General features: G+C 38.7%; 1 protein-coding gene across 1 annotated transcript in view; it reads right to left on the bottom strand.

The window, feature by feature from the left end:
* Nucleotides 1-7,138: 7,138 nt before the first annotated feature.
* The window catches only part of LAMA3 (laminin, alpha 3), a 121,269-nt gene continuing 112,683 nt past the window's right edge, over nt 7,139-15,724 (bottom strand). The window contains exons 65-75 of the mRNA XM_009886658.1: nt 15,070-15,200; nt 14,064-14,195; nt 12,245-12,389; nt 11,781-11,941; nt 11,183-11,372; nt 10,739-10,879; nt 9,777-9,936; nt 9,509-9,636; nt 7,927-8,020; nt 7,469-7,588; nt 7,139-7,284 (exon numbers count right to left, since the gene is read on the bottom strand). Of these exons, the coding sequence (XP_009884960.1) occupies nt 7,139-7,284; nt 7,469-7,588; nt 7,927-8,020; nt 9,509-9,636; nt 9,777-9,936; nt 10,739-10,879; nt 11,183-11,372; nt 11,781-11,941; nt 12,245-12,389; nt 14,064-14,195; nt 15,070-15,200 (1,548 nt within the window). The remainder of the gene's footprint in view (nt 7,285-7,468; nt 7,589-7,926; nt 8,021-9,508; nt 9,637-9,776; nt 9,937-10,738; nt 10,880-11,182; nt 11,373-11,780; nt 11,942-12,244; nt 12,390-14,063; nt 14,196-15,069; nt 15,201-15,724) is intronic.

Below are 15,724 nucleotides of genomic sequence, written 5' to 3'. Positions count from 1 at the left end.
CCGGGATGCCATGCAGGCACGCAGGAGCTGCCTGGGAGCTCTGACCACCAAGCCTGGGGTCAGAAGGGAGCAGTGGCTGGGCTCCTTGACACCACCACGTAGCCTGAAATTGTTCAGTCAAGCTAACAGTCATCACAGTTTCTAACTAGCTTTCTCTCCTGTAGACGTTTCCCTTGGCAGGGGTAGATCCTCTCAGAGCAGTCTTATGGCTTACTTTTCCTTAGGTACCTTTCCTTCTTCGACTATAAAGTCTTTTTCTTTCTCTCCACCCTCTAGCCGCACATCTGTTCTTTAGATATTTTTTTTGTACTGATAAAAAAAATACAGTATTTTTTCACAGAAAGTGAATCGAACCATTCTTCATTTTAACTCTTTATAGCAAAGTCTGTTTCATAAGATCTATACATTGTGTTCCCAACATTTAAAAACAATAAGCTGCACAAACACAACTAGAACCTTTTCTCCTATCAGCCCAAATCCAGGAACAATAAAGCTATGTTGATTTATACTGCTCATGCACCTGGCCTTTATTCTGTTTGATGGCATTCAGTGGCTCTTTGGAAAATTTAACTTATTAATTCCATTTTAATTAAATAACAATGATGATCATTAGTGGTTTTGTGGTGTCTGTTTCGAATTAAATTTGTTCTGAGTATATACGTCATGTGGATTCGTTTTATCTTTTGTGATAAATGCAATATACATAGATTCAGTGATCACATGGCCTCTTAAGTGGCTCAGCAGTGGGAACGTTTCCTTCCTTTAGCATGGCAATATCAAGTTACAAGAATCTGACTAAATGCAACTTATCCGTTCAAAATTTGGTCCTATTCCTCTGCATGCAGGGATGATGAAATTCCCAGAAGGGTTTTCTTTTCTTTGAGCCTGGTAAAGGCATAGTGGTATGACTGCAGTTACGTCTGATTTCGAGTGGCATGGGAAAGGGCTGAGCCCAGGTGGGCTCTTTGGGCGTTCAGGCTGGCTGGATCATGGATGGTGGCCTGAAACCACCCCCAACACTGTCTACACTGATGACACTCATCAGGCAGAATGGTTTATCTGCGTGGTCTCCTTGCTTCCACCCCTATTGCTGATGCAAATACCCTTTGCATTTGCGTAAAGTTTCTGTTTATATATATTTGCATAAGAAGGGTTATCTTAGGTTTTCTGGAGACTGGAGACTGTGTCCTGCCCTTTATTACATAAGCAACAGATTTAATCTGCAATGACAATTCTCTATAAACCTTGGCAATATCTTAGAATACATTTTTTATAAACTGTATGTAAGATTTTCTTCATGTTTTAATGAGGTGCGTGAGCCAAAGTCCTGTGAAGTGGTTAGATCTTTCCACTAAGCCACTGAACCTTGGATCACACCTACGTGTTTTCTTGGAGAATTGCCCAGAGTACCTTTAGGTTCTTTACTACTTAGGTTACTGTCCCCAGGGGTATGTCATTACCTTTGATTTAACTGAGTACAGCAAAGAGAAAGTTAGAACTTTATTACTGATTTGATACCTTGTTCTCGGGTAAATTTTATTAGTTGAACCCCTTGCCTTAGCCAGAGGAATCATTATCCAGGTGTACTACTGACTCTCTGGGTTTGTAACATCCAGACAATAATTCTGATCAGAAAGTAATCAGAATGCTATAGAATTAAGATCTATGGCAGGTGCTGTTACCTAAAAATATAAATCCTCTATTAAGTAATATCTCATGCTGATCAATTTTGGCCTATTATAGAATCATAGAATGGTTTAGGTTGGAAAGGACCTTAAAGATCATCGAGTTCCAACCCCCCTGCCATGGGCAGGGACACCTCCCACTAGACCAGGTTGCCCAAGGCCACGTCCAGCCTGGCCTTGAACACCTCCAGGGATGGGGCCTCAACCTCTCTGGGCAACCTGTTCCAGTGCCTTACAACCCTCAAAGTGAAAAACTTCTTCCTAATATTTAACCTAAACCTGCCCTCTTCCAGTTTATATCCATTCCCCCTCATCCTGTTATGTTATTAACACACTGTTAATTAAAACTGTGTCTGCAAGAGCGGGACACAGAGCCATTTATTTCTGTATCCTTTAAAATTATTCTCTTCATTGTGTCCTCAGGCTTCAAAAAACAAATCCGAACAGTTCTTTCTGGATTGAAATTCTAACAGTCTTCTTCCATATCAATTTATAAATTACTGACATTCCTATGAATGTAATTATTCATTCTTACCAGTGCATAGTCCTCCTGTGACAGGAATCTTAGACACAGACTCCCGCACAATAGAGAAATCTGTTGCTGTTCCCAGTTTAAATATAACTGAACAGAGACAAAAGATCATGATGCTAACTATCTGTCTTTTTATTCTGTGTAATAATGCAGCAGTGCTCAATCTTTATCAATGAGTAGATGACATCTTAACAAAGATGCATCTCATGGAACATTTCACATATGCTTCACATTCGAAACAACCTGTAGGAAACACAGTAATTGGCTAAGATGCAAAATAATGATAGGAGTGTGCTTAAAAAATCTTATATATTTTGAGTGCTATCAGTTGCAAACCAGGAAACAGTATGATACGCACAACAGGTCATAGTTTGGTTTCATGGTTACAGAGGATCCCCAAAATTGAGAGAGAAAACATAAAGACTCATTGGTTATTTTGTGTGCAATCCTTTATACTGAGAGGATGCTTCATTGCAGCTCTGGCAGTGACCAGCCTCTTGCAGTTTTGAGATGCCTGGGCCAGCTGCACAAAGGAGGATTATGCTTACGCCTTGCAGTCTTAATGCCCTCAGGAAGCTATAACATTGTATTATGCCACTATCCCCTTTAACGTAAAGTAGTTCCTTTTGCCAGGGACATCCATTTAATGTATTTTTAGAAAATACAGACAGATTTACAGAAGACTGGACCATTGTGCCCTAAATTTCTTTGCATCATTAGAGAAAGATGCAGGAGTTTTTTTAAATGAGGAAACCACAAAGAGAATGGTAAGAGGCAAAAAGCATGGGAAGAGTTCATTACAAAGCCATAATGCATTTATAGCATTTTCAGTAAGACCGCATTTCCAGGCTATTTTATGAGGGGCAGAAAGGAAGCAGGGGGGAGAAAAAACCCAAATAATTCACAGAGGACTCCAGACAAGGGAAAGCTACTAGCAGGAGGGAGAGCTAGAATGAACTGGCTCACAGGTGACTCCAAAGAAGTGGTTACAAACCCAGGGAAAGTTAACTCACCCAATTCATTTTGCTGCCAACAGCGTGAAAGGTCAATGGCTCTGTGTTTTACATGAAAGCTCCACAGTAACAAAAGCACAGACCTTCAAGCTCAGATACGAAGAGACTGTTAAGACGTTTTCATTGGAAGCTTTTGTTATTACAAACTTAAGTTACAATATCATTTATAGGCAATGAAAAGGAAAAATGTTTTCCTTGTAAATACGTTCCTTTTTCTACAGCGAATGTGTATTTCCATCTACAGTGCCCTGTGATCTATTTCATTTTATTTGCCGGCAGTTCTCAGTGTTAGGCTTCCTAACTGTCTTTCAGCTCCCATTAATCTGGCTGTGTTTTGTAGTTATAATAGATGGGAACTTACAGACCTTGGTGTCATCCACCTCAGATAACATGATCCTATTAAATCTAATCCAAATTAACTGGAGGAGAACCCTTTGCCCTTGATACTTGTATGGACAAGAGAGAGATTTGGCACTAGCAATATCAATGTGGCTTAGTCGGGAGAGGAAATCTTCTGCTCTCCTTATGTAATTGATTTGGGATTCAAATGAGCCATTATGGCAATCTAAACACGCTGTTAAAGAGCGTGGGGTTTTTAGCCATGCACTCTCAGTGTATTGAACACTATATTTGATCCTTTTTCATTAAACTTTTCAAAACTTTCCTCAGAAGCTTGACTTTCAAGAGGTACAAACCATATAGCAAAATCTTGTCAGGAGACATTAACATATGCATTTCTTTGGTTATTACTTCTAATTTTAAGGTGAATGAAGCAAAATGCAAGCTGTAATACCTTCGCAGCCTTGAAAACAAGCAATGAATAATAATGCAGGCTCAGAAAGGATGACTGGAATTGAGAGTTTTTTACCATTGAAAACATTAGTATTACTTAAAGGTTTGAATAGCAAATAGTAAAGATGACTAGAGAATAAAAAAATTACAAAATTACATTATCCCTCTCCTGTGGGAGTTATTTACTTCTATTGTAACACAGAAATTGATAGAATTGGGGGCCCACCTGAAATGCTATAGCCAAAGGAGGTAAATAATCCACGGAAGTTACTGTAAAATGGCAACATTAGGATGATGAAGACTTGGAACTACTACTTATCACAATTAAAAAAAAAACATGACACAGTGTTTACCCAAGGCTGACATTGCTATTTACTCTCACAACATTTCATTTTACTTCAAGTTTTATTTACTTCTGGTCTGCTGTAAAATGCGTTGCAGGGAATTGTTTACTTTGACTTTAACAAAGATCTTTCCTGGTGAAACTGAAGAGAAGGAATCTTTACAATTGAAATTATGTCTACCATTCATGACTTGAAATACTTGAAAATTCAGGCTCTTGTTTTGCAGAAGTTGTTTCCCATGTGAGAAAATTCAGAGTGTTCTAAGCACAGAACAGACAATGCATGAAATACAGTTCAGTGTCCATGTGGATTTCTTCAATAATAAGAATTCTTCATCAGACTAATCTAAACAGGACAACTTCTTTCCTCATGTAAAGATTATTCACTGGCTCTTCAAGATCAAAAATCTTTTTACTAGGCGTTCATCAGCCTGGCATAGGTGTATCTATGTTAAAATACAAACTCTGAAACTCTAATTGGCTGTTATTGATTGTCCCCCCCCAGGGCGTGACAGCCTGACTCTATGGAAGCAATGCAACTGAAGAAACTGGGGAGGAAAAACAACCACCAAGAACCTTAAAACCAGAGAGACTTTTCTAGTTTTTCATTATGCATTAGGATTGTCCTGGAATTAATACTTGCTAGTCATTATAACTTATATTAATGTTAAGTCTTTATACATTTTTCATTTCTTCTTGTCAGCATTAAAACTACTTCTGATAAAATAAAATCAGATGGAAGGGAATTGAAATCCAGGACGGGCTCCAGGTTGTGATGCAAAAATCTTTGCCATGTTTGCTTTTTCTGAGGGGGAAGGGAAGAAGGAAAGGACTTTTTTGTGACGAGGGAAAATCTGCTTCAGAGAGCACTCTGGTGGGCATGAGATATGAAATGTTACTAAAGAATTGCTTGATAAAGTTTAACTGTTCTTCCTTTCTCCTTGTGGAAATTTTCAGTGCCAACTAAGGCCAGGAAATCAGTTGAGTATTTCCAGAGTTTTGGTCACCTGAATATTTGACAATCGACTTCAAAGGCAGGGGGCTTTACATGTAGAAAGGGTTCAGATGTTGGTATCTGAAAAGGGGATTTCAGAACCCCATCACCTCTAGGTTGATGGGTGTTTCTGTCCCTGTCACGTGGCAGGCAGCCATACAAGAGAAGCTGTTTCTGCAGTGCATCTCCAGGGAGAGGGCTCTGCCATTATGTGCCAATTCCCCACTCCTCAGAGGCTTCAACCACGGCATGCTTTCACCGCATCTCATTCCTTCCAAAACTAGCTCTAACAGCTGAGGAACCTCTGCGTGGACATAGATTTGCCTGTAACAGTTGCCATAAAAGAAAAAGCAATGCAAGACTTTGTGTGAACAGCTTTCTGACACTTTTTCCATCCTGCAAAGGACCTGCAAAGCTGCAAAAATTTGATAAGGGATTAATGACCAAAGCCATAAGGGCTATTGGTCTGGCATCTTCTTCTATTAATCCAGCTAGCACCTCATTCCAAACACGCTGAGGACACGCTGCTGCACCTTGAGCAAGAAGGCAGTGGAAGGTGGGAGCAAACGTTGCATTAGGTGGGAAGAAGGGTTGATTTGCATCACTGTCTACTCCCACCTAGGACCAGCCTTAGAAAATGTTTTAATTTTGCAAAAGAGGGCTGACATCAGGAAATTAAAAAAAAAAAAAAGTAACGATCAAAATGCTGCTTCTGGATGACAGTGGAAGAAGAAGTCACGTCAGCTCTGTTCAGTTCAGACCTGTATTCAGAAGAATGAAGTAAACTGGGTCCCCCGCCCTCCACCATGGGTCAGGGTCAGGTACAAAGTAAAGATTTGAATGTCAAAGAAAACGTCAAAGAAAACTTCAAAGAAAACAGTTTTGCTGGTTTAGTCATGCAATTCATGCTACATAACTGTAGCAGGTGCAACTGCTGTTCCTAAAATAACTTGTCTTCATTTAACTAGGAAAAAAAAAAGCCTATGGAGGAGAATTTCTGGTTTTGAAGACTACAAGAAAATTTACCCTCTTTCTGAGGTTTTCATATAACCAAATTCTAATAAGCAGAGATGATAGACTCCCACCTATTCAGGCAAATCAGCTTCTTAAAGCTACAGAAATATTTGCATAAAGCAAGCAGGATTTAGCAGCCTGTAAAAAGCACATAAAAGAAACACCAGGTTAAAATAACCAAACAAGAAAGCGGATGGTCTTAAGAACATACTGCATTTATTTGGCCCCAGAATTCCTAGCATTGTAACAAACTCCCAGAGTTTCACTCCTTAAAGTGCTTCAAACTCCATTTATATTATTATTATTACTTTTAACATTAATGTACATTTCTGTATAAACATCAGTCCAAAGAGATTTATATTTTTATATAATTCTTTATATTAGTGGATCAAATTTGCTCTCAAGATGACCAGCATTAAGGCAAATTTCCAAAATAAAGACACTGGAGTTACTCAAGTCTATGCTGTTGTGGGTGAGAGCAGAATTTGGCCCAGCAGGGTATATACAATTATATTTTCTGCATATATTTCAAAAGGCACAACGGATTACCTTGGAAATCAGTAACATTTAAAAGGGAGTCTATCAAAGCAAATACTTTTCATTTGCTTTGGCGCAGTCCACATCCAGAGGATGCATTTGCTCACCAGCTGTTCTGAATAACCAGCCTGATGGCAGTGACACGGTGATCAGTAAAAGGGGAACCCACGCTGCATGAATTCACACAGTACTTCAGCGGATCCAACCTGATGTACCGTAACAGCAAAGTTACTTCGCCGGGCACCCGTGCAAACTCACTACTCCATGAACCTCTGAAATACTCCTGGTGGAGACACGTTTGTCATTGATGTTAATATTCCGAAGACAGCCAAAAAATGGGTCTTTAACTGGATGCCACGGTGTGTCCAAAGTTGCTATAAAAAACAAGGTAGAAAGACCAAATTAATACAATGAGAATTATTTTAAAGAACATTCATTACTGCAAAGCTTTCAGAAGAGGGGGAATGATGTAGAACTACATGCATGAACGGGACCTTTGTTTTGGAAAGGAAAAAAAGCCATGTAGATACATGAAAAAATAAGCAGCAATAATATTACCTGGAATTTTGCCAAAGTAGAGTGGCTGATGCACCCATCTAGGAGGAGAGGGTGGAAGGCCAGTGGTATAGTTACTCTGTGTGCCGACCTTTAGCTGCAGCATGTTGTCCTTCTGAGATACTGCGAAGAAGCAGGTAAATGAGTACTCCTTCTCAACCCTATTAAAGAATCAACTAGATATGGCACTATTTTTAAATAGCATTTGTCTTGAAATTTAACTCATAGGAAAATAGTTTTTATTTTAGTTCAAAGTCAGACTGACACATCTGGGTACTCTGGGGCTAAATACAGTCCCAAAACCCCCTCTTATGTAAAGCCTTGAATTAACGCGAGACACTTACATTCTCAGAATTCTCAGAATAAACAGAAGTGAAATGATTAATAAAAATCTGGAGCTGCAGTGCTCTGTGCCCACCATCCTTTCAAAGTTTCAGAAGAACTGGTATGATACAACATACCTGCAATAGTATGCCACTGTCCATCAGACAGAGGTTGCTCAGGTGTGACTGATGTCTGGAATTCTCCAGCACCACTATTTCCAGCAGCAATGACCTGTAAAAAAGTTCTCTTTTAAGTTACCATGGCAAAGAAAAGTGCAACAGAAACAGACAGTACTTTAAGTAATTTACTGATCTTGTGATGTCTGGGTTTCACCTAGTTTTAAGAGTCACAGTCATTGTGTACATATTTCAGAAATTATCCTCTCCAAGAGGAAAGTAAATTTCCCTAATAGATTTTTACAAGCATAAATACATATCTTTGTCTCTCCCTCACAATCTTAAAAAACTATTTTAATTCTTTTAACATCATCTCTCTGAGACAAGGTCTTTCCTACTAGGCCTTGCTTTCCTTTCCCAAAGCAGCCATCTACACGCTTGGCATCTCTGGAGAGAATCTCTGCAATACATTTCTCTGGCTTTTCACACAATTTTGCACTACTGGTAGTTCACTCATGAAGCTTGTAGCCTGGCCATTTACAATGACATTTTCAACAAGCACCTGCTTGTGCTTTTTCACATCTTCCTTCTCATTCCTTGTGAGTGCATTAGTTTCTTTCAACATTTTCCTTTCAAGCTCTCTTTTGGTGCGATGGTTACAAGAAACGTGGTAGTGGTCAGGTAACTGATATGCTGAAGTCACTTCCTATCAGGCTGGTTGATGGTGTCCCACTGACCTTTTATTCCTTCCTGTTGCATCCTGTCCACACTCACAGCCAGCATTAATCTAAGTTACTCCTGAAAAAAGTGGTCAATCTTGCCCTTAAGCAGCCCCCAGCTGTTGATGCCCCTGCTTCCCATGTGCTAGTTGTGTCTTGAACCAGATCAGTGATTTGGGGGCAACTAACTGATGACAAAAAGATAAATAATAAAACCAAGTTCCCTAATCTGGGAAGAGAAGAGCACAACTGAGCTTTCTGAAGTTAGGTAGATTCATGCTGGTTTAAACTGTGCCATGAGACAGCAGGTCCTGTGGAGCACTGACATCTTTCTATTTGATGTCTCTACAGCAGCAACCACAATAGTTTTGTAGTCCAAGAGTCACATTCTGAAGCTGTTACATTATGAAAAAGCAACAGTGATAATAATCACCATGACACACCCATCAACTAGAGGAGAAGATGCTAACACCAGGCAAGGCTGCTCAAGTTCTACATGAGACAAGAGTACGGAGCTGCATCAGTACAGTCACGTGATGACTGACGTAGGAGTGGGAATAAGCCACAGAGTTCTGTAGCCTCTGGCCAAAACCCTAGTGGGTTTTTGCAAAGGCTCAGAAGCCTGAAAAAATTAAGACTATGCCCTACTGCTGACCACTGTGGAGAAAGCACGTGCAAGCTAGTGTGCACACAACGAAAGCTGCTAACGTAGGCATAGAGACAGGTTAAATGCTTCGTTTTCCATGCGATGACTTTAAACAACTCTGAGGAAGTTGTTTAACCTGTAGACAAATGTTGTAATACATCCGTCCAGAGTTCAAGGTCAGAATCCCCCTGCTGAATGCGGGTAATACAGCTGAAAAGGAAACACAGCCTGTACTTACCTTTCCTCCTTCCATGTAAATATTCAAGTAGTTGTCTTGCTTGCTTCCAGCATGGAGAAGTATACCTGTTGAACTCCTTGGTCGAATGCTAAATACAATCCTAAAATCCAAGCCCATCAGCAAATTACCTGTGGAGAATTAAACAGCGGGTTGAGGAATGATCATAGGAGGAGATAATTGGAAAACCACATAAAAAATAAATTAAGAAGTCCTTACACGTACATATTTAAGACATAATTCCATACACCATAATCTCTATACAGCTTACCAATGGCAATATATCCTCCTTCATTAAAGAAATAAATCCCCGTCTCCATGGGAACATCCAGACACGGAAGTATGCCATTTTTTTGCTGAGGTGCCTTCATGACTTTTCCATTCATCTTAAAATTCCTCAGGCAACCCTTGAAACTGTTCTTTGGTATATTCTGAAAGCATATTTCAACACGTGAATACTAAAGCATGATGGCATTTTTTTTTAGTAAGAATACCCATTAGTTCTTTTGTATTGTTGGACTATAGAAAGCCAACTGGCATTAAAGGCACCTAAACCCCATCTCTGATGCAGTGAAATGGTATTCCAAAATTTTAAAAAAGAGCTTAAAACATGAAAGTAACAGTTGCTTTTGAGTTAACATAACTCCTGCTTGCAGAACAGATACTTCCCAATGATGTGTCAAAAAGACAATGCAACAGCAGTGAAATCTCAAATACGCCATTCCTTCTAAAAGGCTGTCTATTTCAATCTGATTTTATAGAAGGCCCTGCATCATTAATTGTCCAATTTTTAAAGTATTAGGAACCACACATATTTCAGATTAAAATCCACTTCTACATTCATAATTCCTTAATGAGAAGGATTCCTTTGCTTCTCTACAGATTAGCACTTAGTCCACTGAGGTGAATATTCTGTGGGAAGAGGGTATTCCTGGAGTTACAAATATGACTTTGGGCTTTTCTGTTTTTTACAGAATAGAAATGAAAACAGTACATGGTTGTCATCAGCGTCTCAGCAACAAACATTGAAAATATGGGCCTAGCTGAGAGCTGTGTGAACAGAGGAGGAAAAAGATCTGTAATGAACAACTGCAAAGACTGCAGATGGTGCTTAGCCGGTGCTTGGAAATATCCCCCAAATCTTTTCAAGATGGAAATCCTGCATATTAACACTTTCACATGTAATTAGTGCAGCATGGGGAGTGTGGGTGGGTGGATGTATCAATTATTTACCTGTCTTTTCAGTGATGGCAGCCCTCCCACATAGATTGGTGGCTTAATGCTGATGGCAGAATTTGTTGCTAATCTTCCATGCTGGGCCCTTAGACCATCAACAACAAGGCTGACATCCTTCCCATCTGTGCTGAAGACCACCTTTGCAGGGTGCAAACATAACAGAATGAGAAACCCCAAAGCCAATGAAAGCCACTGGAGATTTTTTTTTCTTTAATTTGAACACCGTATTGTTGAAATATTTAAACTGAAAGTAACCTGCTGGGACCATCAATCTCTATAAGGTCTCTTATAACAGAGACCTGTCAACCACATGAACTTTCAGGCATAGGAATTAACTTCAGATGACTAAAATAAAATTTCTAATAACTTAAAAATTCAATAGGCTGTGCCTGCTGAATGCTAGTTGTAGTTTCACCATGGTTCCTGTGCCATACTACTTACAGTGTGCCATTGCCCATCATTGTATTTGGTACTGGTTTTGATTTTGATTCGTTTTCCTCCAGAGCCAAGCGAAAAGACCAAACGTCCTTTTGAAATGTGGAGAGCCATATAAGAGTCCTCAGACCTTTCCTCCATGAAAACTATTAATCCTTTTGATGACTGAGTCCGTACATCTACAGAGAAATGTAACCTGTAGTGGAAAGTAAGCATATTGAAATATAGGTCTTTTTATTAGTTGTTGTATTCTTTCTGTTTTTCAGAAAAATGCCAAGGAAACTCCATTTGTGAAATGCAGAATAGCCTTTGGGTGGAATCTCAGTGTTCTACATTGCCTGCATTTCTGAAAGTGAATGAAAGTTGACACATTCAGGCTTAGGATTTGGCATCCGTATGCACTGTAATTGTCCACTGCATCCAAGTCAATCTACTCAGTTTGGGTAAATGTTAGAAAAGAAAAAAATGCCTGAATCTTTAGAACCACTCTTGTGTTATGCTCCAAGACATATGCAAGAAGAAAATCCTAACTTTCAGCACCCAAAGATTCAAGCACCTTTGACAATTCAAGTATTCAGAGGAGAACAGAGAACGTTTGTATTACCTGTCTGTAGATGACAGTGGAGAAAACGTGTAGGACATGAAACTGTTGGGGGTGTTTCCAAGGAGATATGCTTCACTGCTAACATTTAACTGAGTTGGTAAAGTGTGTTTTTTCTGGTTTTGCACATTAGCAGCTTTCAAATAATCAAGGTATTTTTCATTCTGTACCTGTAGGGCAGAATTGAAACATTTACTATGTGTGAACACAAAAAAACCACATTTCAACCTACACATTTAAGAGTTCCCATCTGAGGCAGTCAACAGCCTTCTCTAAATGACAGCGAAGCTGTTGTTATTCTGGACAGGTATGGGTTTAGCATGGAGCTTCAACACAGAAAGAACTTGCTTCAGATGTGAGACGGAAGGAAAATAGTGACATCTGAATCTCAGTTCTAGAAACCATGCCTGTGCGGACAAAGCCTTGGCATGAATACAGAGCAAAGATGACAGTAAAAATAAGCATACCTTGAGCATCTTAAACCTGAGAGGGTTTTTAAATTCTTTCAGTAGCAGTGGTTCAAGGTTCTCATATTTGCGGCAAGCTCCGAGGGACACACCAGTCTTTGCAGTATAATTAACGAGATTTTGAACCTCAGGGAGCTGATCTGTCCTAAAGTGATGAAAGAAGTGCTGTGATGCAGCATTCCCTTTCTGTAGCGTAATCAACAACATACTGTAAAACTGTGGTCTGTACAAAATAGATTTCTGAGTGACCTGATGTTAAAAGTACTGATTTTTGTTTTTTAATGAAAAATGTAGGTTCAATGCTGAAAAAAGTATTCATATTTGTCATGGTTCTGCCCGTTTCTTTTTGACTATGGAAAAACCTCTGACGTTTTGTTCTCATCTCTTCTAAACAAATTATTTTGTTAAAAGCTATCTATTAAAAAAAAAAAAAAACCCAAACAAATACTGACATTGAAAAAAGGGGAAAAAATGACGGCAGCTTTGATTGAATAAGATTTCTGGATCAGACTACAAGATTTTGCTGGTTAATTATGCATAACCAGTGGCAGATCAAGAAAAAACGGCAACATCAAATCTTGCTAACTCAACAATTTACTCCCTCCTTAAATAACATGTTTTAATGAGACTTGTCAAGGGGTAAAGCCCTTCACAACTTAATATGTAGCTTTAGTATTATAGCCATATTATCAGAAAGACTGTCAAAACCAATTTCTTGTGTGCATAAAGAATAATATTAAGGATTACTATAATTTTGTAAGTTGTACACAGCATAGAGACACTGTGTATATTACATTTGTAATCAGTAAATTACAAAACACTTTGCAGCTAGAAAAAGCAATGAAGCTCCTTGCCCATGGTTTTTTATGAGGAGAGTGGTAGAGTTGGGAGCAGAACCTGTACTACTTCAATTCTGGTCCGGTTCTCCATTCACTTGATCAAACTAGCTACAATCTTAATTCTCCATCTGTTTTTTTTTTACGAAAAGCAATTTTCCAAATTTGGTTACTGACGGGTACGTTAATATATAGGTTACTCCATTGTCTTGTAGTGCTTTAAATGAAGATATAATTTGAGCAATCTGATCTAGTAAAGATGACCCTGCGCCTGGCAGGGTGGTTGGACTAGATGATCTTTAAAGGTCCCTTCCAACCCAAACCATTCTGTGATTCTATGATAATCAAATCAAAATACACTATTTTTTTAAACTCTATACATGTATAGATATTCATCAAAACTTAGCTAAAACAAAGCCCCGCTGGGACATCACTTGTGTCTCACAGAATGTTTGTCTTTAAAGAACACATTCATGCATAATTTTTCTCCTAAATTTTGCTTGTAAGATGTCTCTAATAACCAAACACATGTGAAAAAGGAGACAACATAAATCTGGCACCTGATTTCTATACATATGTTCTCATTTCTTCATGTTACTGTTTTGATTCTGCTAGTAAGCTTTGCTCATTTCATTACCTGGCTCCCTGAGTAGCTATAATGATAAAATCTAGCAGATCTTTTTGGATGCCTTGTTGGGACACTTCCAATTCACTATGTTGAGTTCGTTCTTTGATTAAAAGACTAATAAACAGCTATGATTCAGACTAAAATTCCATTACATCTGAACAGCAGATTTAATCACAACTTGATACCATGTGTAATCTGCCTGAATGAAGAAATATTTAAGGGCAGCAAAGTTACACATTCATGAAGGGTTCACACAAGTAGAAGAAAAGATATTTAGCAAAAAGCGATTTTAGTATGATTAAAGAAGGAAAACAGGCCAAAATGCATGAAACAAATTTTTTTCTAAGCCAAATACCTTTTTATAAAGATGTTTGAGATGCAACCTTCAAAATTATCTCCACCAAGTTTTATAGGTACAATTAATGCCCGTGCTCTTGGAGAGTCAACTGATTCTGATGTCGACCCATCATCAACCAGCAGATGTACTCTGAAACAAAGTGAATGAAAATAAGCATGAAATCTAAAGAAATAGTTATGAACCTAAATGAAATATATATATTAAAAAAGAACCCTTTGACAGATGTGTTTTCTTGTTACATTGTAACTATGCTAGAGCTTCATTAGCTTACTTCTGGGATTTTTTCAGTATGTGCTCATTGACTGCTATGAAGCTGCTCTGCTTTTTGGTAGTAGGTATTGAGTACGAGTTGAAGGTAGTACTTCAGTCCTACAGTGAAATCCTGGTCCAACTGAAAGTCATGAAAAAACTCTCATTGACACTATGGGACAGGATTTCATCCTTTGTGTCGAGGTGGTGCACTTGACATGTTAGCAACAGCTAGTACAGATAGTATCAAGTCATAATTACCCAAAATTACAGCCAATCATTCAAAACTTTACACTTTTAACTAACAAAACTTTCCACAGAAATCAATGTGATTTAGGAGCTTTTTAGTAAATTGTAAATTTAGTAAATTCTGATACCTACGTAACAGATCATTGTTAAAAACACAGACAGAATATTAGCTTCTTCCCTGGGCCTTTAACCACCTGTGTTGGATTTATAACTTACAGTGACATATGTAAAGGCTATGGGAAGGTGAAGAGTTCCAAAGCTCCAGCCTGACAAGCAGTCAAAACTCACACAATCTATAAAACACATGCATACTGATGTACAGCTGAAATATCACAGGTACTGGTGTGCACATTCATAGACCAAAAATCTCCTTTTGCTTCATTATTTCAGTAGCCTCTGCCAGCAGAGGCCATTTTTAGCTGTGTACTCAAAGAACTAAGTCACACAAAATTTTAATCTTTTCCCAACCACAACATAAAAGAATAAGATAAAGAACTGGACTCACATGTTGTCTGTTTTTATTACTGTCACATAATGCATCAACCCATCTTCGTATTTGTTTTCCAGTTTGATTTCCTTCTCTCCCATCTTTGCATGTACAAAGCCAGGTCTCAGAAAGATGGTAAGAATATTAGGCTATAAAAGAATGCCACAAAATTATCAGGTAAATGCAAGTGCCTTTAGTTCTTGATATTGCCATTAATGCAGTTCTCAGTGGCCTCTTGTGGGACAGAAATTTTCTTACACTAAAACTGCATCTCTCAGTCATCTAGTACCAGATGTTACACCCAGTTCAGCACAGTTAGCATAGTTCCTGTTTAAAATACCTCTGCACTCTTGAATACTAAACAGTCATTTAAAATACTTGTTTAAATTATTTTTACAAAAAGCAGAGGATTCAGTCCTCCCCTTCTCAAATGCCTGGTGTGCACTCACTCCTTAACTCCTCCAGCCAGCAAGAATGGAGTTCTGCTTGAACCTCCCTGCTTTCTGAGGGAACATACCCAAAATCAACCCCTTTTCTCTGCGTATTTGGTCATCGTAACATCTCTGCGTGGGAAGAATGCCAGTTTTTCATGAGAAAATTTCCAGCCAACTTTACTAGGCAACAGTTATTTTACTGGGATGGTGCTGTTCTGGTGTATGAGCTACTCTGCAAA

This window comes from Charadrius vociferus, unplaced genomic scaffold (assembly GCF_000708025.1).
Source record: "Charadrius vociferus isolate BGI_N301 unplaced genomic scaffold, ASM70802v2 scaffold45, whole genome shotgun sequence".
Lineage (NCBI taxonomy): Eukaryota > Metazoa > Chordata > Aves > Charadriiformes > Charadriidae > Charadrius > Charadrius vociferus.
This window is presented reverse-complemented; position numbering and strand designations above follow the sequence as displayed.